At 43.2% G+C, this 24,480-nt stretch overlaps 1 protein-coding gene across 2 annotated transcripts in view; it reads right to left on the bottom strand.

The window, feature by feature from the left end:
• Nucleotides 1–24,480, bottom strand: part of LOC110489401 (CUB and sushi domain-containing protein 3) — a 650,169-nt gene that overhangs the window by 143,417 nt on the left and 482,272 nt on the right. For both annotated transcript variants that reach the window (XM_036971421.1, XM_036971422.1), the window contains exons 32-34: nucleotides 14,484–14,597; nucleotides 13,500–13,595; nucleotides 9,867–10,070 (exon numbers count right to left, since the gene is read on the bottom strand). In XM_036971421.1, coding sequence (XP_036827316.1) covers nucleotides 9,867–10,070; nucleotides 13,500–13,595; nucleotides 14,484–14,597 — 414 coding nt within the window. The remainder of the gene's footprint in view (nucleotides 1–9,866; nucleotides 10,071–13,499; nucleotides 13,596–14,483; nucleotides 14,598–24,480) is intronic.

A 24,480-nucleotide genomic window follows, 5' to 3' on the forward strand; every position in this document is an offset into this window, starting at 1 on the left:
GTCTTCTCCTCGACTCTGTTAAATACATGAAACTGAAGGACATCCTAAATGAGCACTGCTAGTCTGTTACACTTTCTGAATAGGGGCCCTGGTTACCTCACTACAGACAGAGATTTCACTATAAATGTCTGACTTATAGTGAAGATTCAGTGACGTCTCAGTCAATAGAAGATTGATTGACTAACATAGAGAGAACAGATGTTGGACAAGGAACGGTTAATCAAATCTTAGATAAAGGCATTCTTTGCAGTGACAGACAGTGATTGTAGAAAAAGTAAAGTGGTCTAAAATAATGTAATACCTCACATTGACCAATCAGCACAGTTCAGGTTGACGGCTATTGTCGTAGAGACATACCTTTTCATTATTATTGGCCCCATACCTATACACACATCCCATCCCACCATGTGTCTGTGATTAAATAAAACTTTAATTAAAAAGGGACAATGAAAAAAAAGGGAATGATTGTCGGATGTGGCAGGTCTTGCAAACTATTAAAGACTACAAAGGGAAGCACAGCCGGGAGTTTCCCAGCGACACGAGCATACCAGACGAGCGAAATAACTTATATGCTCGCTTTGAGGCAAGTAACACTGAAACGTGCATGAGAGCATCAGCTGTTCTGGGCGACTGTGTGATCACACTCTCCGCAGCCGATGAGCCGATGTGAGTAAGCCCTTTAAACAGGTCAACATTCACAAGGCCGCAGGGCCAGACGGATTACCAGGACGTGTACTCCGAGCATGAACTGACCAACTGACAAGTGTCTTCACTGACATTTTCAACCTCTCCTTGTCTGAGTCTGTAATACCAACATGTTTCAAGCAGACCACCATAGTCCCTGTGAACAAGAACACTAAGGTGACCTGCCTAAATGACTACCGACCCATAGCACTCACATCTGTAGACTTGAAATGCTTTGAAAGGCTGGTCATGGCTCACATCAACACCATTTTCCCAGAAACCCTAGACCCACTCCAATTTGCATACCGCCCCAACAGATCCACAGATGATGCAATCTCTATTGCACTCCACACTGCCCTTTCACACCTGGAAAAAAGGAACACCTATATGTCAGCTCAGCATTCAACACTATAGTGCCCTTAAAGCTCATCACTAAGTTAAGGACCCTGGGACTAAACACCTCCCTCTGCAACTGGATCCTGGACTTCCTGACGGGCCGGCCCCAGGCGGTAAGGGTAGGTAACAACACATCCTCAACGCTGATCCTCAACATGGGGGCCCCTCAGGGGTGCGTGCTCAGTGCCCTCCTGTACTCCCTGTTCACTCATGGCTGCACGGCCAGGCAAGACTATTTTTATACTCTTTATTTATACAGGTTTTTTCTCATTGAGATAACATCTCTCTTCCCAGAGAGACCTTGTCCAATAGCAGCAGAGGGAACAACGTTTCAGACAAAACAACTTACATACACTAACACAACATTAAACAAACCATAAACACACATACAGTACAACAAAAACATTGTACATTAAAAACACAAACGTCTTGACTAAAAACAGCTGGCTTAAAAACAATTACACTCTTCTATGATATATACATTGATCAAGTGTTTAAACTCCACCAACGAAACTAGATCATCACATTTTAAAATGTTCATGACAGAATTCCAGGACCACGGAGCTAAGTAACTAAAACTATTTCTAACATGACCTGTTCTAATTTTTGGTACTGTTAGAAGCAAATCAGAATGGGACCGTAATTGATATTTATTTACTGACCTGACTAAAAAAGAACAGAGATAAAATGGCATTTTACCCAATATGGCCTTATAAATCAGTGTATACCAGTGTTTAAGCCTACGCAAGGTCAATGACAACCAGCCAACAGCACTGTAGAGATCACAATGATGTGTTAGACGTTTCTGATTTGTAATGAACCTGAGGTCTGCATTATACACTGAATCAAGTGCTCTCAGGGTAGTGGCTGAGGCCTGCATTTATATAACATCACTAAAATCTAAAACCAACAGTAATGTACATTGTACCAGCTCCTTCCTGGCCTCAAAAGAAAATCAAGCATTATGCCGGTAATAAAATCCTATTTTCAGCTTGAGCTTCCTTATCAAGTTCTCTACATGCACAGTGAAGCTCAGCTTATCATCAACCCACACACCCAAATATTTGTACACTTTAACTTGCTCTATAGTATGTCCAGCCAATGTAGCAATGCATAATTTTAACATGCCTGGCATTTGAATACCATGCATTTTGTTTTACCCGAATTTAGAACCAGCTTTAAATCATACAGATTCTGTTGTATGATGTTAAATGCTCTTTGGGCATTTTCAAAAGCTAAAGATAAACTACTACCACTTGAATAAAGAACAGTATCATCTGCATAAAAATGAACATCCGCTGTTTCAATAAGATCCCCAATGTTGTTGACATACAAAATGAACAACAGTGGGCTCAAAATAGAACCTTGCGGAACACCTGAGCACACCTCTATGGACTCAGATTTACAACCATCCGCCATTACACATTGTGTATGATTTGATAGGTAATTTATAAACCAATCTAGAGCATGACCAGTAATTCCACAACATTTTAACCTTTGCACTAACACAGCATGGTCCACGGTGTCAAAAGCCTTCGACAAATCAATAAAAACAGACACACAATGTAACTTCTTATCAAGAGCACAGTGGATGTAAATTAAAACCTTCAATGTTGCTGAAACAGTGCTGTGGCCAGACCTAAAACCTGATTGCATTCCATTTAAGATGTTGTTTTCTTGGATGTAGACCTTTAGCTGCCTACTAACTAAGGACTCCAGTACCTTTGACAGTACAGACAATTTTGATATGGGTCGATAGTTGTCAAGTAGCGAAGGATTTCCACCTTTCAGGAGAGGCAGCACAAAAGCAGATTTCCATAACTTGTGGATGTACTTAACATCAAGTGTGAGGTTAAAAATACATGTTAAGGGGGAGCAATGATGTCTGCAGCTAGGTGTAGGAGGCAGGGGTCTAGTTCATCAGGGCCAGGGGATTTTTTAAAATCAATTTCTTTCAGGGCTTTACACACTTCTGAAACAGAGAAGGATGAAAAGGAGAACCTGGCGAAGGAGTGCACAGGGGTGTCAGGTAAATTCATAGGGGGCTCAATTATACCTTTGACCTTTTCAAATAAACTGCCTGCATCTAAAAAATGCGTATTCAAGGCTTTCAGGATGGAGGTTCTCTCAGTTACAATCTGTGTATCGACCAACAAATGTTTGGGAAGCTGTGTATCTTTTTTGCACTCCAAACCCTTCACTACTTGCCAAAATGTAGATGGAATATTTACATTTTGTGAAGTAGATTTCAGGTAGTGGTCTGCTTTCAATTTACGGATCATAGCCACACCCATATTTCAAAGATGTTTAAAAGCCTTCCAATCATCTGCCAAACCAGTCCTTCTTGCTTTAGCCCACATAGCATTTCGTTCCCTTATGATTTTTGTAAGTTCCCTAGTAAACCAAGGGTTCTCTCTGTCCTTAATCCTGCATTTTTTAAAGGGGCATGCCTATTGCATACATCCTGGAATGCGTTGTGGAAGTAAGAAAAGGCTAGTTCAACACCAGGGATTAATTCCATTCTATTCCATTCAATGCTAGATACATCATGTAAAAAACCTTGAATATCAAACCGCTTTCAGTTTCTTTTTGTAATAACACGTGGAGATATCTTAGGAATTTTACCATCTCTCAGTGATCACTTATGTAATTTGCAAAAATACCCGAATCATTAAAACGATGGGGAGTATTGGTTAAGATGAAATCAATCAAAGAGCATTTCAGAGGATACTTTATATTCAACCTCGTTACACTGTTGACAATCTGAGTGAGATTGTATGTATTGGACAGAATAGATGTTAGCCAGCCCTGATTCAGATCACCCATCAGGACAAACTCAGAATTTACATTCTGTGATAACAATTTGAAAATACAATCCAGAGAGCCAACAGTAGCAGATGGAGATCTATAACAACAAGATACAACAATATTTAAAGATAAGCCAAGGTTTAGGTTCCGAGACAGATATTCAAATTGCTTAGGTTTAGTAACAGAAGTCAGAACAACCACCGAGAACTTGTCTTTTACATATACAGCAACACCACCACCCTTAGATTTACGATCTGTACGAAACACATTGTAACCATTTATGCCAATATTTTTGTCAGTAATAGATTTTTTAAGCCAGGTTTCAGAAAGCATAAATACATCAGGGTCGGCAGTTTTTATCCATATATTCACAAAATCAAGCTTTGGCAGAAGACTTCTTACATTTATATGCAAAAACTTCAGGCCACTCTGACTACTTAATTCGGCAGGGGTAAGAATGTCAGGACCTGGATTAGACTGGACATTTCCAGACAATAGAAGCAGCAAGATAATGGCAAGGCTAGATCGAGGGTTACAACATTTGGATTTACAGACAGCAGTTGAACGAGAATCCAGAGTCACCAGAGTCTTTAAAGCCACATATTTCAGGAGATGTGTAAAGTCCAGAGATATGGTTAAGTACCAAGAGAACAGTCCTGACAAGTCTAGATATTCAAATTGCTTAGGTTTAGTAAGCGCAAGAGTCTGATTTCTCCCATATTGTTCGGGATAAATGTGCATAGTTCTCATGTGCAATTCCAGAGCAAGTGTGGGGTTTCTCACAATACTTGAGGGAGAAACAATCATATATTTCCTCATTCACAGTGCAACGGGCTCTAAAAGTATTGCCAACATTGTAAAAGCCAAGGGTAGAACCAGCAAAATGAACAAAAGCATCTTGTTTGTTAAATGCCCCTAATCAAATAGTTCAACCGCTGATCAATAAAAATTCAGCGATGTATGCGTATGATGTAGGCGAGCAAAAGTCCTGGGAGAGAGAGAGAGAAAGTGGTGAGGGCACCAAGAAGTTCTGATGAGCGGTGACGGAATCTTTCGTCGAAAGCGGTCCAGTTGTAAGATTTTCCTGGGAACTTTTACAAAGTACGCATCGTATTTTCCTACCATGTCGCTCGGGACCCATTCTCCATGCATGTTGTCTGCAAGAAATGTAAGTATGAGCGGATCGCGTTAACCTCCGTCCGTTCGCACCTTCACATTTTTTGTATAACACCATCAATAAGTTTGCCGTTGAAACAACACTGGTATGCCTGATCACCGACAACGATGAGACAGCCTATAGGGAGGGGGTCAAAGACCTGACCTTGTGGTGCAAGGACAACAACCTCTCACTCAACGTGATCAAGACAAAGGAGAGGATTGTGGACTACAGGAAAAGGAGGACTGAGCACGTCCCCATTCTCATCGACGGGCATATAGTGGAGCAGATTGAGAGCTTCAAGTTTCTTGGCGTCCACATAACCAACAAACTAACATGGTCCAAGCACACCAAGACAGTCGTGAAGAGGGCACAACAAAACCTATTCTCAGGAGACTGAAAATATTTGGCATGGGTCCTCAGATCCTCAAAAGGTTTTACAGCTGCACCATCATGAGCATCTTGATGGGTTGCATCCCTGCCTGGTATGGCAACTGCTCGGCCTCCAACCGCAAGGTACCACAGAGGGAAGTGCGTACGGCCCAGTACATCACCGGGGCCAAGCTTCCTGCCATCCAGGACCTCTATACCAGGTGGTGTCAGAGGATTCCAGCCACCCTAGTCATAGACTGTTCTCTCTGCTCCTGCATGGCAAGTTATACAGGAGCACCAAGTCTAGGTCCAAGAGGCTTCTAAAACAGCTTCTACCCCCAAGCCATAAGACTTCTGAACATCTAATCAAATGGCTACCCAGGTTGGGGTAAATTGACAATGCATAGATAATAAACAGCGAGTAGCAGCAGTGTAAAAACAAAGGGGGGCTGGGTGGGGGGCAATGTAAACAGTCCGGGTTGCCATTTCAGCAGTCTTATGGCTTGGGGGTACTATAGAAGCTGTTAAGAAGCCTTTTGGACCTAGAGTTGGCGCTCCAGTACTGCTTGCTGTGCAGTAGCAGAGAGAACAGTCTACGACTTGGGTGACTGGCGTCTCTGACAATTTTTCTGGCCTTCCTCTGACACCGACAATTAATTAGGTCCTGGATGGCAGGAAGCTTGGCCCCAGTGATGTACTCTGTAGCGCCTTACGGTCAGATGCCGAGCAGTTGCCATACCAGGCAGTGATGCAACCGGTCAGGATGCTCTTAAAACCTCTTTGGGATAGGGGGCAGCATTTTCACTTTTGGATAAATAACGTGCCCAATTTCAACTTCCTGCTACTCATGCCAAGAATATATGATATGCATATTATTAGTAGATTTGGATAGAAAACACTCTGAAGCTTCTAAATCTGGTTGAATCATGTCTGTGAGTATAACATAACTTATGTAGCAGGCAAAACCCAGAGGACTTACCATTCAGAAATATTTTTTTTTAGGTCACTGTCTATTCAATGAGTTTTCATTGGCAAAGGCACTTGTTTGCAGTTGACTGGAAAAGTAGCATGAGTTTGTTGTCTTCCTGTATTGAACACAGATTGTCCCGTCTACAATTTGATTGATTATTAAAGTTTAAAAATAACTTAAGTTGTATTACAAAAGTAGTTTGAAATGTTTTGGCAAAGTTTACAGGTAACCTTTGAGATATTTTGTAGTGACGTTGCACAAATTGGAAGCTGTTTTTTTCTGGATCAAACAAGCCAAATAAATGGACATTTTGCATGTATATCGACGGAATTAATCGAACAAAAGGACCATTTGTGATGTTTATGGGACATATTGGAGTGCCAACAAAAGAAGCTCGTCAAAGGTAAGGCATGATTTATTTTTTATTTCTGCGTTTTGTGTGATGCCTGCTGGGTTGAAATATGCTACTCTCTCTTTGTTTACTGCTGTGCTATCATCAGATAATAGCTTCTTAGGCTTTCGCCGAAAAGCCTTTTTGAAATCTGACATGTTGGCTGGATTCACGAGTCTAGCTTAAATTTGGTATCTTACATATGTGATTTAATGAAAGTTTGGATTTTATAGTATTTTGTTTGAATTTGGCGCTCTGCATTTTCCCTGGCAATTGGCCAGGTGGGACATTTGCGTCCCGCCTATCCCAGAGAGGTTAATTAATGGTGCAGCTGTAGATCTTTTTGAGGATCTGGGGACCCATGCCAAATCTTTTCAGTCTCCTGAGGGGGAAAAGGTGTTGTTGTGCCCTTTTCATGACTGTCTTGGTGTGTTTGTGTAACAGTATAACTTTAGACCATCCCCTCGCCCATACCCGGGCGCGAACCAGGGACCCTCTGCACACATCAACCATAGACACCCACGAAGCATCGTTACCCATCGCTCCACAAAAGCCGCGGCCCTTGCAGAGCAAGGGGAACCACTACTTCAAGGTCTCAGAGCAAGTGACGTCACCGATTGAAACGCTATTTAGCGCGCACCACCGCTAACTAGCTAGCCGTTTCACATCCGTTACATTTGGACCATGATAGTTTGTAGATGATGTGTACACCAAGGAACCGGAAACTCTCGACCTGCTACACTACAGCCCCGTCGATGTTAATGGGGGCTTGTTTGGCCATCCTTTTCCTGTAATCCACGATCATCTCCTTTGTCTTGCTCACAATGAGGGTGAGGTTGTTCCCCCTGTTTGTTGAAGGGCTGCCAAGTATTGTCCTCCGAACCGCGTGAGGAGGGAGAGAGGTGGGAGAGCAGAGCGTTGTCAATAGCACATGCTGGTATCTAATGCTGCCAGAACAGGTTTTTTCTTTCCTGCTCAGATGATCAGATACGATGGTGATGCTATCTGTGAAGGATAACGGTGTATACTAGAGGTCAGCGCTAAACACTTTGTTTCAACAACTAAGAGCAGGTAGGGCCACACTGATGGCTGTCTAATATTGCAGCAGAAATGTCTGATGGATGAGAGAGAGAGAGAGAGAGAGAGAGCAACAAGAGAGAGAGAGAGCAACGAGAGAGAGAGAGAGCAACGAGAGAGAGAGAGCAACGAGAGAGAGAGAGCAACGAGAGAGAGAGAGAGAGAGAGAGAGCAAGGAGAGAGAGAAAGAGAGCAAGGAGAGAGAGAGAGAGAAATGAGAGAGAGAGAGAGCAACGAGAGAGAGAGAGAGCAACAAGAGAGAGAGAGCAACGAGAAAGAGAGAGAGAGAGAGAGAGAGCAACGAGAGAGAGAGAGAGAGAGCAACGAGAGAGAGAGAGAGCAACGAGAGAGGGAGAGAGAGCAACTAGAGAGAGGGAGAGAGAGCAACGAGAGAGAGGGAGAGAGAGCAACGAGAGAGAGCGAGAGGGCAACGAGAGAGAGCAAAGTCCAATATATCTGTGTCAGGCGCTTAAATTATTCAACAAATTCACTTCAGAGCAATTTCAACTCATCCATATTTTACAGATGATATATAAAATGCAGCCATAGTGCTAAGATAATCACAGAGAAAATCCTATGGACCGTATCCTTCCCACTGGAAAACACAAGCGAAAAACATAAACACTAAAAAGACTAGTTCTACATCAGGCCAAAAAGGCAGCATGGAGAGAGCAATTCATTTGCAAATATGGCCCTGTCAATTTTGCGCTCCCTACTGCATTGATAGAGGCTCACCTCCAGATAGCTAGATAGAAGCCTTTCACCGCCACATAACTAGACAGATGCCATTCATTCAAAGACAGCTAGATAGAGGCCAGTCCTGAAAGAGCAGACTACAGCTGAGGTCAAATCCTGTTTATGAACTACTGTACTCTGTGTCACCCTCCTTTGCTTTGGAGCAGGGCTTTGGATGGGCTTGACAGGAAAGGACACCATGTCATTCTGTCTCTGCCAGTGAGGAACAGGGAGCTATGACAGATCAAAATGTAATCTACAACTCTCCCATCAGACAGGCACACACTCTGTCTACTGTACCCCACCAAGTACACAAAAAGAGCCTAGAAAAAATCCCTGTCTTAAAAGTAGTGTGATAAGAATGTCGATCTGGCTCAAAAACAGAACCTTGAATATTGGTGTGTGGTTTGCAAAAAGAGGATGCAGAAAATAGGCTAAACTTACTTGAAGAGAAAAAAGGGAGTCTTTAAAAGACCCTTCAAATGTAATCCAATTGACAATGTCTTAGAAAAAAATAGAAATGATTGGAACCAAGGTTTAAAAATAACCGATATTGGCACAAGATGGAGGGAGAGTTGGAACATTTAACTAACAAAATTACAGTTAACTAACATTTACGCTTAATCCAGTATAAACTAATGTGTAGAATTTATTATATATGAGACACAATTCACAAATTCTACAGCACAACGGCAGAGTCATGTCTTAAGTGTAAAACTAACAATGACTCAATAATTCATGCCTTCTGGGAGTGCTATAAAGTCAAAAAGTTATGGGCGGAGTTAGAAAGTTTGCTGTTTTTACAATAATAGATTGCAGTTCTATTGTTAGTCAAAATGTGTAAGAAACTGGCCAGAGCGCCCGTCGAGAAAGAGAGTGAGAGTGTCATCTCTCACTTTAACTCTATCCTCTCATCAGAGACAATCTCTCTCTCTCACACTCTCTCTCTCTTCTCTTCTCGCTCAACCCTCTGTCTCTATCCTCTCTCCTCTCCTCACCACACTCTTTAGACCTGGCTGAATGCACAGCCAAGAGGAAACATTCTGTTCAGAGTGGTATGGAAGGCCCTCTGAGGGACCCTCACAGCCAAAACCCCAGTCTGCTTTCGTGTGCACACTCACACTCCCACGATAATTACTTTGCCTCACTTAAGAGGCGGCCCGAGACGATTGGCATGTTGACAAAGCTCGTTAGCGGTAGAATAATCAGGGGTGTTTCTCACACACGGTAGCCAATCACCGTAGCCGGCAATTGGCTTGGGGGCCAATCATACTGACCAACACAAGTGGGTAGCGAGTCGTTCCATTGGGCCAGGGTGTCAGGGACGGTCTCACAGCGGATGGCGGTGGAACCGTGCAGGACGTATCCAGGGTTACACTCAAACAGGACCGAGGCACCCATGGCGAAGTCATTCCCGATCCGTTTGCCGAAGCGAGGCTCAGGGACTGAACTGCACTGGGTGGCACTGGTCCTTGGGACAGCTGTGGATAGGATAAGAGGTGTCAGTAAAGCAATGGAAGAAGAAGCAGCAGCAGGGGGAGAAAAACTTCAAATTAGATATACCCAATCTCTCACCATAGACTTTCAGCTAGCTGGCTAGCTAGCTAACATGACATTTGATAATGGGTTCTGAGGTAGGATATAACATCAATGCAAAACCACGTCTGAGACAGACCAGCACCATGGTGTTCTTAGGCTTTGTAAGAGCAGAGGAGAGCGTGTGTCTGTTACCTTCATCATCCGCCCCTGAGCGCTGAAGGCAGGGTTATCACATAAACAAGAACCGTCTGACTGAATCTGTCATTTGTGTAAAAGTCTGGTGGTGTTCTATTTAAACAGAAAATTGAAATTGAGATTACATTTTGAGAAGAGCAATAACTGAGCTATTGAGTGGGATTTAAGTTAGCAGGCCTAGCTCGCAATTGCAAGAACAAATGAATGAGTCCAAAAATGAGGGAGGAAGGACGGAAGGGAGGCAGGGAGGCAGAGAGGCAGGGACGCAGAGAGGGAGGCAGGGAGTTGTTGGGATCCGTCCAGGAGTTAGGCTTAGCATGTGTCAGGGGGGAATGAGACTTCTACACTAGAAGATGCTGCTGCTAGATGGGACCCTATTCCCTATATATTGCACTACTGTTGACCAAGGCCCATAGAGCTCTGTTCAAAAGTAGTGCTCTATGTAGGGAATAGAGTGCCATCTGGCACGCAAAATTACTCTGAGGGGAAATGTGGAATGTGGACAATTTGCAAAAGTTCTAAGAAGCTTGAAAATTCTAAGCTTTTTGGGGATATGTGATGCATCTTGCTGAGCAGGACACCTCTGCGCCTGTGATAGTGCTGAACAGACAGCTTTTTGGGGATATGTGAAGCATCTTACTGAGCAGGACACCTCTGCGCCTGTGATAGTGCTGAACAGACAGCTTTTTGGGGATATGTGAAGCATCTTGCTGAGCAGGACACCTCTGCGCCTGTGATAGTGCTGAACAGACAGCTTTTTGGGGATATGTGAAGCATCTTGCTGAGCAGGACACCTCTGCGCCTGTGATAGTGCTGAACAGACAGCTTTTTGGGGATATGTGAAGCATCTTGCTGAGCAGGACACCTCTGCGCCTGTGATAGTGCTGAACAGACAGCTTTTTGGGGATATGTGAAGCATCTTGCTGAGCAGGACACCTCTGCGCCTGTGATAGTGCTGAACAGACAGCTTTTTGGGGATATGTGATGCATCTTGCTGAGCAGGACACCTCTGCGCCTGTGATAGTGCTGAACAGACAGCTTTTTGGGGATATGTGAAGCATCTTGCTGAGCAGGACATCTCTGCGCCTGTGATAGTGCTGAACAGACAGCTTTTTGGGGATATGTGAAGCATCTTGCTGAGCAGGACATCTCTGCGCCTGTGATAGTGCTGAACAGACAGCTTTTTGGGGATATGTGAAGCATCTTGCTGAGCAGGACATCTCTGCGCCTGTGATAGTGCTGAACAGACAGCTTTTTGGGGATATGTGAAGCATCTTGCTGAGCAGGACACCTCTGCGCCTGTGATAGTGCTGAACAGACAGGTTTTTGGGGCCAGGCAACGTCATCAACAGATAGCTAGCTGACAGAAAAATGTAAATGTACCCCTCCTGCTTCTGCACACTAATGATGACTGTATATACTCTATGGAAGTGTGTGATGTTCTAAATGTCAGGCATCTAAAAATAATTGTAATTTACAGACCTGCATTACTCTGGAGAGCACTCTGTAACAACATATCAATAAAGGTCTATGTATTTCACTTCCTGTCAGAGTCACACATTCCAATATTTATTACAAGTGGAGGTACTGAATTCAAAGGATCCTAATGTTTATACAGTCATTTCGAACACATAGTGACAGTGGAGTGTAGGCAATCCTTACATGCACAGCTAAACTCAATCCATGCCTCTGGCTTGGCTGGGGTTGGATGAAAGAGACTTGCTGATTCATTTGAATAATGTCCTGACAGAGCTGAAATACCCAACATTGGAAGACAGAAAGGGCTTAGTTTTGTATGTATGTTGCCAAAATTAGTATAGCCTCCGAGTCATAAGGACGTCCTAATATGGACACTGTACTTATGAATATTTAAGTATAATCTATGAAATAAACTTTTTCAGGACCCTGTCTTTCAAAGATAATTTATAAAAATCTAAATAACTTCACAGATCATCATTGTAATCATTGTAATCATTGTTTAAACACTGTTTCCCATGTCAGGGCAATAAATTACAATGTCCATACTGTGAGATGCCTAAGACAGCGCTACAGGGAGACAGGACGGACAGCTGATTGTCCTCGTAGTGGCAGACCATGTCTAACAACACCTGCACAGGATCGGTACATCCGAACTTCACACCTGCGGGACAGGTACATGATGGCAACAACAACTGCCCGAGTTACACCAGGAACGCACAATCCCTCCATCAGTGGTCAGACTGTCTGCAATAGGCTGAGAGAGGCTGGACTGAGGGCTTGTAGGCCTGTTGTAAGGCAGGTCCTCACCAGACATCACTGGCAACAACGACGCCTATGGGCACAAACCCACCGTCACTGGATCAGACAGGACTGGCAAAAAGTGATCTTCACTTTTGTCTCACCAGTTTTGTCTCACTCGTTGTTTTGTCTCACCACGGGTGATGGTCAGATTAACGTTTATCGTCGAAGGAATGAGAGTTACACCAAGGCCTGTACTCTGGAGCGGGATCGATTTGGAGATGGAGAGTCTGCCATGGTCTGGGGCGGTGTGTTACAGCATCATCGGACTGAGCTTGTTGTCATTGCAGGCAATCTCAACGCTGTGCGTTACAGGGAAGACATCCTCCTCCCTCATGTGGTACCCTTCCTGCAGGCTCATCCTAACATGACCCTCCAGCATGACAATGCCACCAGCCATACTGCTCGTTCTGTGCGTGCCTTACTGCAAGACAGGAATGTCAGTGTTCTGCCATGGCCAGCGAAGAGCCCGGATCTCAATCCCATTGAGCATGTCTGGGACCTGTTGGATCGGAGGGTGAGGGCTAGAGCCATTCCCCCTAGAAATGTCTGGGAACTTGCAGGTGACTTGGTGGAAGAGTGGAAGAGTGGGGTAACATCTCACAGCAAAAACTGGCAAATCTGGTGCAGTCCATGAGGAGGAGATGCACTGCAGTACTTAATTCAGCTGGTGGCCACACCAGATACTGACTGTTACTTTTTGATTTTGACGCCCCCTTTGTTCAGGGACACATTATTCCATTTCTGTTAGTCACATGTCGGTGGAACTTGTTCTGTTTATGTCTCAGTTGTTGAATCTTGTTATGTTCATACAAATATTTACACATGTTAAGTTTGCTTAAAATAAATGCAGTTGAGGGTGTTTCTTTTTTTGCTGAGTTTATCTATGGAAGACAAACCTTGGTAGACAAAGTGAAAGCCCTTAGCAGTCTCCGGGCCGACCGTGGTGAACTTTATGGTTATCTGGTTGCCCGTGCTCAAGGGTAGAGACTCTCCTGAAGAAACAAAAATATGGATTTCAATGATCAATCAAACACAACTTACAACTCCACCATACACAAACATTTCACAGGATGAAAGGTTATTCTTCTGATTGATGTGCAGGTTGGCTGTCCAACAACTGATGATCCGACCCAGTTAAAGATAAATGTATCAGACTCCATAGGATTAATCAATCATGTTGATCTGATCTGGCGTTGTTTAACTCTGATGCCTGTTGTGCTGAACTAATCAGCTGTTAGCTCAATGTTATACTTGAACAGAACATTAAGAGTCAACAAGGGATTCATGCTTTGATAGAAGGCCTTATTGATTGCCAATGGACCCCTTTCATTCCACCTAGTCGTCTTCTTCTTCTTCTTCTTCTTCTTCTTCTTCTTCTTCTTCTTCTTCACAGTCTCCCTGGAACTTTGGTGGTCTTATCCCCGATAGAAACGGGGGAAATGTACAGCCTTTTATTAGCACTTACCTCTTCGTTAAGAGCCTCTCATAAGGTGCTGCTGTTTACATGGAAAAGACCACGTCATTTTCCCTCCGTCATATACACACACAAGCAAGCAAGCAACGTACACACATGCACACACATACCAACGCACACACGCACGGCTCAATAGTTCAGCGTGACTGAGGGTATGGACCCAAGGGGAACAGATGCTTTGCTGATAAATACTTTGTATGGAGACTAAAGTGATACTGAATAAACGGGTCCAATATGTGACTAATGTATGGCTCTTGGGATGTGGCTATAAAGCATTTTTGTACAATAACTCAGCCCAGAACCCCGAACAGCAAGCACAGTGACAAAAAGGAAAATCTCCAGAACAAAGTTAAGTGGCGCTTTCACTGACGTGTCTGTCGTTGTGTTGTGTTGCTCTTTGTATTACCTGAGTGGGAGCCAGAGAGAGAAGACAGGAGTGGAGACTGCTGCGTAGGCCCATCATAAATGTCCACAACGTCATTGAGTGATGTCTGGAACAAGACAAATTGCCCAAACAGCACTAAAAGAGAGAAAGAGAGAAAAGAGAAAGAAGTCTTTAACTAATTCAAATACTAACAAAAAAGCTAGCACCATTGTGTTAACACAATTCATAATTTCACACCAAGCTATCAAAATAGAAACGAGACCGTTACTAGTTGTCACAGGTGTACTGGCTGTTTAGAAAATGCATGAGAGCTAAATTGTGACATCTATTTTAAGAATAGTCTCAGTGGATGGTAGGTACTAAAGCATGGCAAAATAGATCACAATGTGTCATTATACAATTACTGTTTTGTCAACTGCTCCTCCTCTCTTTGGCAATGAGCATATTGAGCTGCTTTAGAAAAAATTACATTGTGCTAATAACATCACAAAAGTACATCATTATTCTTCATTACAACAGCAGTGGGCGTAAAACTGTGGCAGGGAATCCCCAAGGTAACTGCACTGTATGTTTATTTAAATCTTTTAATTGGAAACCTCTCTGAGAGTCTCTTAGTGTTCTGAGCAAAGCCGCATTACACTGGTGCACACTGTGGGCTTCCTCTCAACTGTACACAGTAACACAGAAATATCCTTATTTACCCTCCCTAACCACTTTGATGGCGTCATTGTGAAAGCAGAAAACTATTTACCCAGCCAAGTCATTAGCATAACAAAACTCTACTGTATTTGCCCTGAATTGTTACGAAATGACAATTTGCGATTTGATGCTGAGACTACTTCTTCTCGGGAGAAACGTTATGGTGTAAGTCACTTAGTTGCTGATTTCTCTAACTTCACGTTCCCCACTGACCCAAATTCTCTTTGGTTTCCAAGAAGTAAGCCCAATGATGGATGCTGGATACTGGACATTTCCAGTAAGTTTTGATTTTGAAATTAGGAGATCCAAATCACATGTGTAATCACTTAATATATGAGATTAGGGTGAGCATTTATGACACTCACTTGCACCATCTTGCCCTACTAACTGTCTATTAGGGAGTCAGTTAATCATTTTACTGCCGTGGGCTAAATCAGGGTCACACAGAGGGTTTCTTGGTATTCTTAAATAAAGTATACACATCACACAGATGGTTATGGTCTTAAATAATAGAAGAAGACACCTGTACCATGTCAGATATAGAGTTGAAATGTACTACATTTTGAGTTTGCATCCCAATATTACACTTTATATACATCACAGAAGACTGAAATATAACACAATGGTTTGACATAGAAACACTGGAGTTTAAGCAAAAATTAAATCAATAAAGTGATATTAATTCATTATTAATTATCGTCCCCTTGATGCCGATTTGGTCTTTTGACTGCAGGAAAGGGCTACGGATGCTAATGAATCTACAGTATCTATGCATCTACATAATAGTATGCTTATAGGACTGCTATGTTGTGATGAAGCCCAAAGCTTCTTTGGTTAGTGATGCACAAGAGATGGGTCATTACACCCCATGGCCATCCCAATAGCAAATATACTGTATGGAGGTCATACATACATCTTGCCTGATTCCCTTTGATTTGTTGCTTCAATGAAATGGTATCTTTACAATAACAGTCACCCTGGGAAACAGATTCGGGACCGTATGTATCATGCGTCCGAAAGTCGGAGGGTTGATTAAGGATCCGTTTTGCCTTTTAGATCGCAATGAATAACATTGCATGGAAGGGAGGGCTGATCCTAGATCAGCACTCTTACTCTGAGATGCTGGATACATACAACCCTTGTCTAATACTATATACAGTTGCTTTTGAATTGCAACAATCCATACTTTTTACCAGAAAAGTATTACAGATTTGAATCTGTATTTAAACAGAAACGTAAGAAATTATGAGATTTGCCAGGATGTTTTACCCAAGTTAAGAGTAGTGCCTTTGAGTTGTATGCCTAAGTAGACAAGATGAGTGTGTGCGCGACTCCTCATGCATATATTTAGTACAGGACAGGGAAAACACAAACACGCGCAATTGAGCATGTACCAACAAGGCCATTATTGATGGGCCTTTATTCATGATATGCTGATGAGCCCCTGCACAGAGGCTACGTTCCAAATAGCACCTTCAATAACACAAGATGAGAGAAATGCTAACTATCACTGCAACACGTCTGTATCGCCTAAACGCACAATAAGAAGCATAGGCCAATAGTTTTGGTTAGGGAAGAGCATATGTAATTTTAACGTAGGCATAATAGCCTACGATCCAGTTTTAATTCCATTGTGTTTGGGGAGTGTGGGTTTATAGTGTGGGGAGAAGTCCAACAGCTTTGTGTTAAAATGTCAATATTTGTAGCAGTCATGGTATTGTACTGCTGTACACACACAGACCTCCCTCCCCAAACGCCATACCACTGGCAACCTCAGCCTCCCCACTCCAATACTGGGCCCATGTCAGGGGAAAAAGCTCAAACCTTCCCCAGGGAATGTGCTTTGTTGAACGGAACAGAGAGAACAGAGAGACCATGGTCCATTTACAGAGTACTGTGTCTGGGAGGGAGGCCGGGAGACTAACTTTCCCTTCAGCAGACACGTACTGTAGAGCGGCACAGCTTTATGTGTTGGAGCGATGCATGTTTTTGGGAAGTATTGTCCCAGATGCGAATTCAATAAATACCCAATATTTAATTGAAAATTCCTCTCGTCTTACGGCCTTGATATCAAAGCTCACTCTAATGTCTTGCAATGTAACAAGAAAATTTGTGCCAATACCAAATAGACTAAAACAACTGTATGCCACGGAATCCGGAGAAGACCTGAGTACCAGTTTGACAACAGCTCACCCTATGGTTTGTGCCATCCTTCAGATTTCAGACCCAAACCTCCTAAAAGGAAAAGTAGGCCAACTTTCACATCTGTGTTAGCTCTTGCCATTATTACTTAGTTTAGTCAAGCTTATGTATCATCATATTGGCCTTCATCAGAGCCTTTGTGACCCATTCCTCATTTGAATAGGTTTCAGTGTGCACTCCAGGTAAGGACACCCGTTTTTCAGGGATATATTTGATCAGTTGAAACAATAACAAAGAAAACTCCCTGCCACTTGTATTGGTAAACAGCTGAGGGATTGGGCTTGAGAAATGTAACCATCTTCAAATTCATGGGCTATGGATAAAAAGACTGACCGTCCATGATATCAAAACCATGTTTTGAGGCTGTACAGTGCTTGTTTACGTTTACTTTGTTTACAAACATTGGAGTAAAACAAGCTTATATTTTGGGTTCTGAACTAAATTCATGAGGCATTCATAAGTTATTCTTCAAGAATCAAAGGGTACATATCATAAATGTGTAAGTCCGACAATGGATGTAGCAACTGCCTCAAAAAAGAGTTCACATGAAAAATCTTAGACAGAATACTCACACGCTGAGTTGTACCACTCAAAGTCATGTTCATACATAGCCCAGATATTTTGCTACAAAGCCAACTGCCTGACAAGCAGAGAGACAAGCTCCTCGTTGCACAAGCAACTAGGGTGAACCCTGTCTTCCAGCCATGCTCTCTCACACACACGCACGCGCACACACACACACACACACACACACACACACACACACACACACACACACACACACACACACACACACACACACACACACACACACACACACACACACACACACACACACACACACACACACACACACATATACAGTTAGCACTTCCAGAGCTAAGTGCTCCAGCGCAGTACCCACAAGCAGAGGTTGCGTCCCAAACGGCACCCTATTCCCTAAGTATTGCACTCATTTTGAAGAACCCATAGGGCTAGTAGTAGGAGTAGGGTGTCATTTGGAACATAGCCTTAAACACCTAGCTCTAAACACCTAGCTCAGCACTATTTCAGGAAGTAGTTTCAACAAACAGACCTCCGCCACACGAGATTGCCCTTTACCAAACGCGTCTCGCTCACTTAACATGTTCTGACAGATGCTTCCGAGGTTATATGGAAATGAAACCGATGATTAATTCAGATTCCCTTTTCCGTCCTTTTTCTTAGGCGTTAAGATACCTCTCTAAAATAAAAGACCTTGCAGTTGCCGTTTTGTTTCTGGTTTGTTGTCTCCCCTGATGGTGCCTTGGTTGGAACAGATTTCCATTTCATCCGTTCTTTAAGGTACAGAGGGAGAGAGGGAGAGAGAGAAAAAGATGGAGACTTCTCTGAGATGAATGAGGACCTATAGCTGATGTTATCATGCTCAACAGCAGTGTCTACCACCACCAACGTGTGCACGCACGCACACACGCGCACGCACGCACGCACGCACACGCACACACACACACACACACACACAGCCAAGGTACAGTCGTGGAAATACCGAACAGAAGTGTTAAGGGCAGGCACAATACCCCATTGTACAAAGCATACAATTACCATCTGTAAGATGCAAAGTGTAAACATATGACTCAAGGTCGAACAGAAGCGCGACTTCTTTGGCTGAATTAATTATATTCAAATGCTATAACTTTCCCAACTTTCCCAGGTACAATGTTGAATATCAAATGTTGACACTGAAATAATGTGTGCAATAGCCATCATGGCTTTCATTTAAAACCCTTTCAACCTCTAAAGTGCAAAATAAACACAATTAATGATGGGAGACATGAGAAAATCTCCTCTGTGCCAAAAGCTCCCAATCCAAGCATAAAACAGGGAATACATACAGTATTACTGCAATATAAACGCCTTGGCTTAATGCGATTCACTCTTCAATAACCTTGCAGCAGAAGGGAAGCTCTCTGAATGTCACACTGGACTAGAATCTCAGTCTGCAGTATTCATGAAATCAGTGGAATAGGGCCAATAATAATCAGGCGAGGGGCTGGGATCTTGAAAATGTCTAATATTGAAAGGAATTCATTATCTGGGACCTGCGTCCGTGGGATAAGGAGCTAGAGGACAAAAGGGTAATCACCCCAGCGTTGGTCCGTGCTGCCGTTGGGTGGCCTGCTGGTGTTCTGACTGTACAGCTAGATAGAACTTCTGTACACACACACAGGGCCGTGGTACATCTACCCCCCTCGCCAACCCATGCACACGCACACATGCACATGCGCAGACACACGTCTCACACACACACAAACGCACAGACACACAAACACACACCCAAACTACCGGCGCCCCAACGTGGTAGATATACATTACCAACAAGATCTCATAGTTTCCCTTTGAAATTCCACGTATTATGGATATTTTTGATGCATTCGTTCTGCATGGTTACTGGGTTAAAACAGAAACAAAGGTTAACAGTTTAGTACAAAATAATAAAAAATGTATCATCAAGTATTTTCACGGCTTGCTAGAGCACTGTGAACTGCAGTGGTACAGTGGTCTAAGCAGGGTGCTCTGGCTCCAGTTATAACGAGTTTGCGGCCAGTGGTGCATAATCGCAAAAACTACACATTTGTTAGTGCCGCGGAAGGCATGTATCAATATATATCAATATGGGGACCTTTTCAAACATCTGAAATCTAAGTCTAGTGATCTAGTGATCAGGCTGAACTATACCCCCTCGTCTAGCAGCATGTTTTCCCAGTCAGGACTCCTCAGTCAGTCAGGACTCAGTCATTCAGGACTCAGTCGGTCTGGACTCAGTCCTCTAACTAGATGTCTTTGGAGATAACACCTCAGTCAAGCCACAGGGATAAAAGGATGGTGAGACAAATAGCACCCATTTGGGATGCAACCTAGCTATTTGCCTCAAAGGGTTTCGTTTAGCAGGTGTATCCCTTTCCTGCAGTCAATGACCAAAATCTTTGGCCTCATGGGTTGAACGTTATTAATATGTTTCATAATTTCATATTTAAAAACGACAAAAACCCAGTGATTCTATGTCAAACAGTTGTGTTATATTTCAGTCTTCTGTAGTGTGTATAAAGTGTAATATTGGGATGCAAACTCAAAATGTAATACATTTAAAATCTATATCTGACATGGTACAGGTGTCTTCTTTTTCTGGATCCCATAACCGTGTGTGAGGTGTATACTTTTGTTTCAAAGTAGATGTGTTTAAGACTACCAAAAAACACTCTGTGTGACCCTGACTTAGCACACTGCAGTCTAACCCTTTACCCTAACCCTAATCCTAATTGTAACCCTAACCCTAAACCTAACCCCTGAACTTAAAATAGCCTTTTTCCTGATAGGGACGTGGAAAATGTCCCCACAAGGAAGAATTGTCCTTGTTTTACTATCCTTGTGGGGACTATTTTAGAATAGAAGAACCAACCCATTCACACACACACACACACACACACACACTCACACACACGCACACACAGTACATGATCTTTCCATTTCATAATCATCTCTCGCTTTCTCTGGCCGGCCTGCTCTGTTTTGAGTGCAGTGTGTGTGTGTAATGTGAGTGGCTGCTGCCTGAACAATCCCCATCTGAACTCTTTGTTCTCCCACTTTGACATAGATATCAAACACAGAGTCCCATATGAGCCCTGGCTGGAGCGGGGTAATGCTTCGATCCAGGGGCTTCAGATCCATGCCTCCCCCCCCGGGCACCCCTCTACCTGGGGTAGGCTGCCACAGGACCTCCCTGGGCTGGAGCAGCCCTATCCTGGAGCCAGTTTCAGACAAGGCCCAGGCCCCGGCCTACACAGCCCATTAATCCTCATTCCCCTTGGTGCCCTCCATGGCTCACAGATAAATCCGGCTCTCTTTGTTGTGGATCAGGACAGCTCAAGGCTCGATGAATTCACAGGGCGAGAAACTTTCTGTCTGTGACACGCGCACATGCACACACACATTGGGTTCTGTCATCTCTCACCACTGGTGAACTGGTGAACTTGACTTTTTCTCAGACACCCTTGTCTCTTTCTGTTCTGTTCGTCACTATCCCTCCAAAGGGAATAATTCACAACATGAAACATTGGACATGAAGTGCTCTGTGAGTTTACTGACACTGCACCAAATAATTGTGTACTCCAAATTATTCTTACACCTCTGAAGACTCTTCCTTGCCACTCAGAGGATTTAAAGTATTTTATCTGTGATGACTAAAATCAGCGTTATCTGGAGACTGTTTGATAATGGTAACACAGGGTGTTTACACCACTCAATGGGGAGCCTACTGTAGATCCAGAGCCACTGAGTCCAGGCTGAGACAAAGTGCCACCACTAACAGTTTGTAGATGTATGTAACATGCTGACCAGACCGGACACGTCGCGTGCGCGAGCGCCGCAAAATAAATGTAGAAATCCATATTATTGCACCCACACTGCTCGCGTGCGCCAACGAGCGTCTGCGTTGCTAAGGGCTAAAATAGAACTCCTTTCTATTTCTGACGCAGATCACGCTGAAAGTCCTGGCTCTCCCATCTCCTCATTGGTTTATAGAAGCAGGTACCCCCGTGACATCTCCTCATTGGTTATACCCACGTGGGTGATTGAAAGACGAACTGTTTTGCCGGTAGTCGTAGTAAAAGTGTAGATGCCAATCACCATATAAGTTCAAAGATGAAAAAGCCCAGATGGAGGAGAGAAGACTAGAAACGATTCGGTTGGCCGTTTTATGTGTGGAATAATTGTTGGAGTAGAAGACCTTGTGCATTTCAGGTAAAATAACAACTCAATGTTTATATCCCAGGACAAATTAGCTAGCAACAGCAAGCTAGCTAAATAGGACAAATTAGCTAGCAAGTGCAAGCTAACTAGCTAAATTGCCATACATGTTTAATGCTTTTCGACCTGTCCCCAAATTAATGTCATTGGTTCAGAGTTTTTAAAATATTTTAACCTGCGTGTCGTGATTGCGTTTGGTGTAGTGGGACAAAATAAATGTATGCACGATAGCGCACGCACGCAGCTGGTTTGGGTTCCCACCTCACCATTGACACAGCAATATATTGAGATGCATTGTGTTTGTGCAGTGCTATCTGATTCAGTGATCCAGACATCATCAATAGACCATGCCCAGGCATGCTATGTGTTCCATCCTCAATCATTCTTCACAAAATAACATTGTGTCCTTATGTGAGAGTCACTATTCTCATTGTTCCATCATGCTGTACCATCAGACATGTGCTTTAAGTGGTGGTGAGTGAGTTTGTGTGTTTGCCAGAGAGAGAGAGAGAGAGAGAGAGAGAGAGAGAGAGAGAGAGAGAGAGAGAGAGAGAGAGAGAGAGAGAGAGAGCACCCCCAATAGAATCCCCATCCTAAAGGGGGAGCTCAACCATTTCCAGGCCCAGTGACATGTAATAGGCTGTGGCGCCCTAAATACCAGAACTGGACAAGAACCTGACACTCTTAGTAGACAAACACTTACCTGGAGGTGATAGCATTCCCTCCCAAATATGCCCCCCTAGACACAACTATGACAAAACAACCCCAAAAACGGGTCATAACTCCTGCAGCCCTGTCACACATGGAGTCTGTACATAGTCAATGGTAGGCTTCGAGGGGACTCTTACAGTAGGTACACCTACAGCTCATATCTTGGCATTAGTACTGTAGATTACTTTATCACTGACCTCAACCCAGAGTCTCTCAGAGTGTTCACTGTCAGCCGACTGACACCTCTATCAGATCACAGCAAAATCACAGTCTACTTGTACAGAGCAATACTCAATCATGAGGCATAAATGCCAAAGGAACTGCATAATATAAAGAAATGCTATAGATGGAAGGAAATGAGTGTAGAAACCTAACAAAAAATAATTAGGCAACAACAATTTCAATCCCTTCTAGACAACTTCCTGGACAAAACATTAGTGAAGGTGTAAACTTCGCAGTAGAAAACTTAAACAGTATATTTGACCTCACAGCTTCCCTATCAAATATACAAATGTCAGGCAGACAACCTAAGAACAACAATGACAAATGGTTTGATGAAGAATGCAAAAACCTTATGAAAGAAATTGAGAAACATGTCCAACCAAAAACCTAGAGACCCAGAAAACCTGAGCCTACGCCTTCACTATGGTGAATCACTAAAACAATAGAGCAATACACTACTGAAAAAGAAGGAACAGCATGTCAGAAGCCAGCTCAATGTATTTGAAGAATACATAGAATCTAATCACTTCTGGGAAGATTGGAAAACACTAACCAAACAACAACACAAAGAGTTATCTATCTAAAACAGAGATGTATGGATAAACCACTTATCCAATCTGTTAGGCTCTATAACAAAGAACAAACAGAAAAAATACATATACATGATCAAATACAAATATTAGAACCAACTATTAAAGACTACCAGAACCCACTGGATTCTCCAATTACATTTAATTAACTATATGACAAAATACAAACCCTCCAACCCAAAAAGGTCTGTGGTGTTGATGGTATCCTAAATGAAATTATAAATTATACAGAACACAAATTCCAATTGGCTATACTATTACTCTTTAACATCATCCTCAGCTCTGGCATCTTCCCAAATGTTTGGAACCAAGGACTGATCACCCCAATTCACAAAAGTAGAGACGAATTTGACCCCAATAACTATTGTTGTCACACCCTGATCTGTTTCACCTGTTTTTGTGATTGTCTCCACCCCCCTCCATGTGTCACCCATCTTCCCCATTATCCCCAATATATTTATACCTGTGTTTTCTGTGTGTCTGTTGCCAGTTTGTCTTGTGTGTCAAGTCAACCAGCGTTTTTGTTCTCAGCTCCTGCTTTTCCCAGTCTCTCTTATTCTTGCCCTCCTGGATTTGACCCTTGCCTGTCCTGACTCTGAGTCCGCCTGCCTGACTACTCTGCCTGCCATCCTGTACCTTTGCCCAACCTCTGGATTGTTGACCTCTGCAAACCCTGACCCTGAGCCTGCCTGCCGTCCGATACCGTTGCCCCACCTCTGGTTACTGACCCCTGCCTGCCTTGACCTGTCTATTACCTGCCCCTGTAGGAATATTAAACCATTGTCAATTCAACGTGTCTGCATCTTGTTCTT

This window comes from Oncorhynchus mykiss, chromosome 32 (assembly GCF_013265735.2).
Source record: "Oncorhynchus mykiss isolate Arlee chromosome 32, USDA_OmykA_1.1, whole genome shotgun sequence".
Taxonomy (NCBI): domain Eukaryota; kingdom Metazoa; phylum Chordata; class Actinopteri; order Salmoniformes; family Salmonidae; genus Oncorhynchus; species Oncorhynchus mykiss.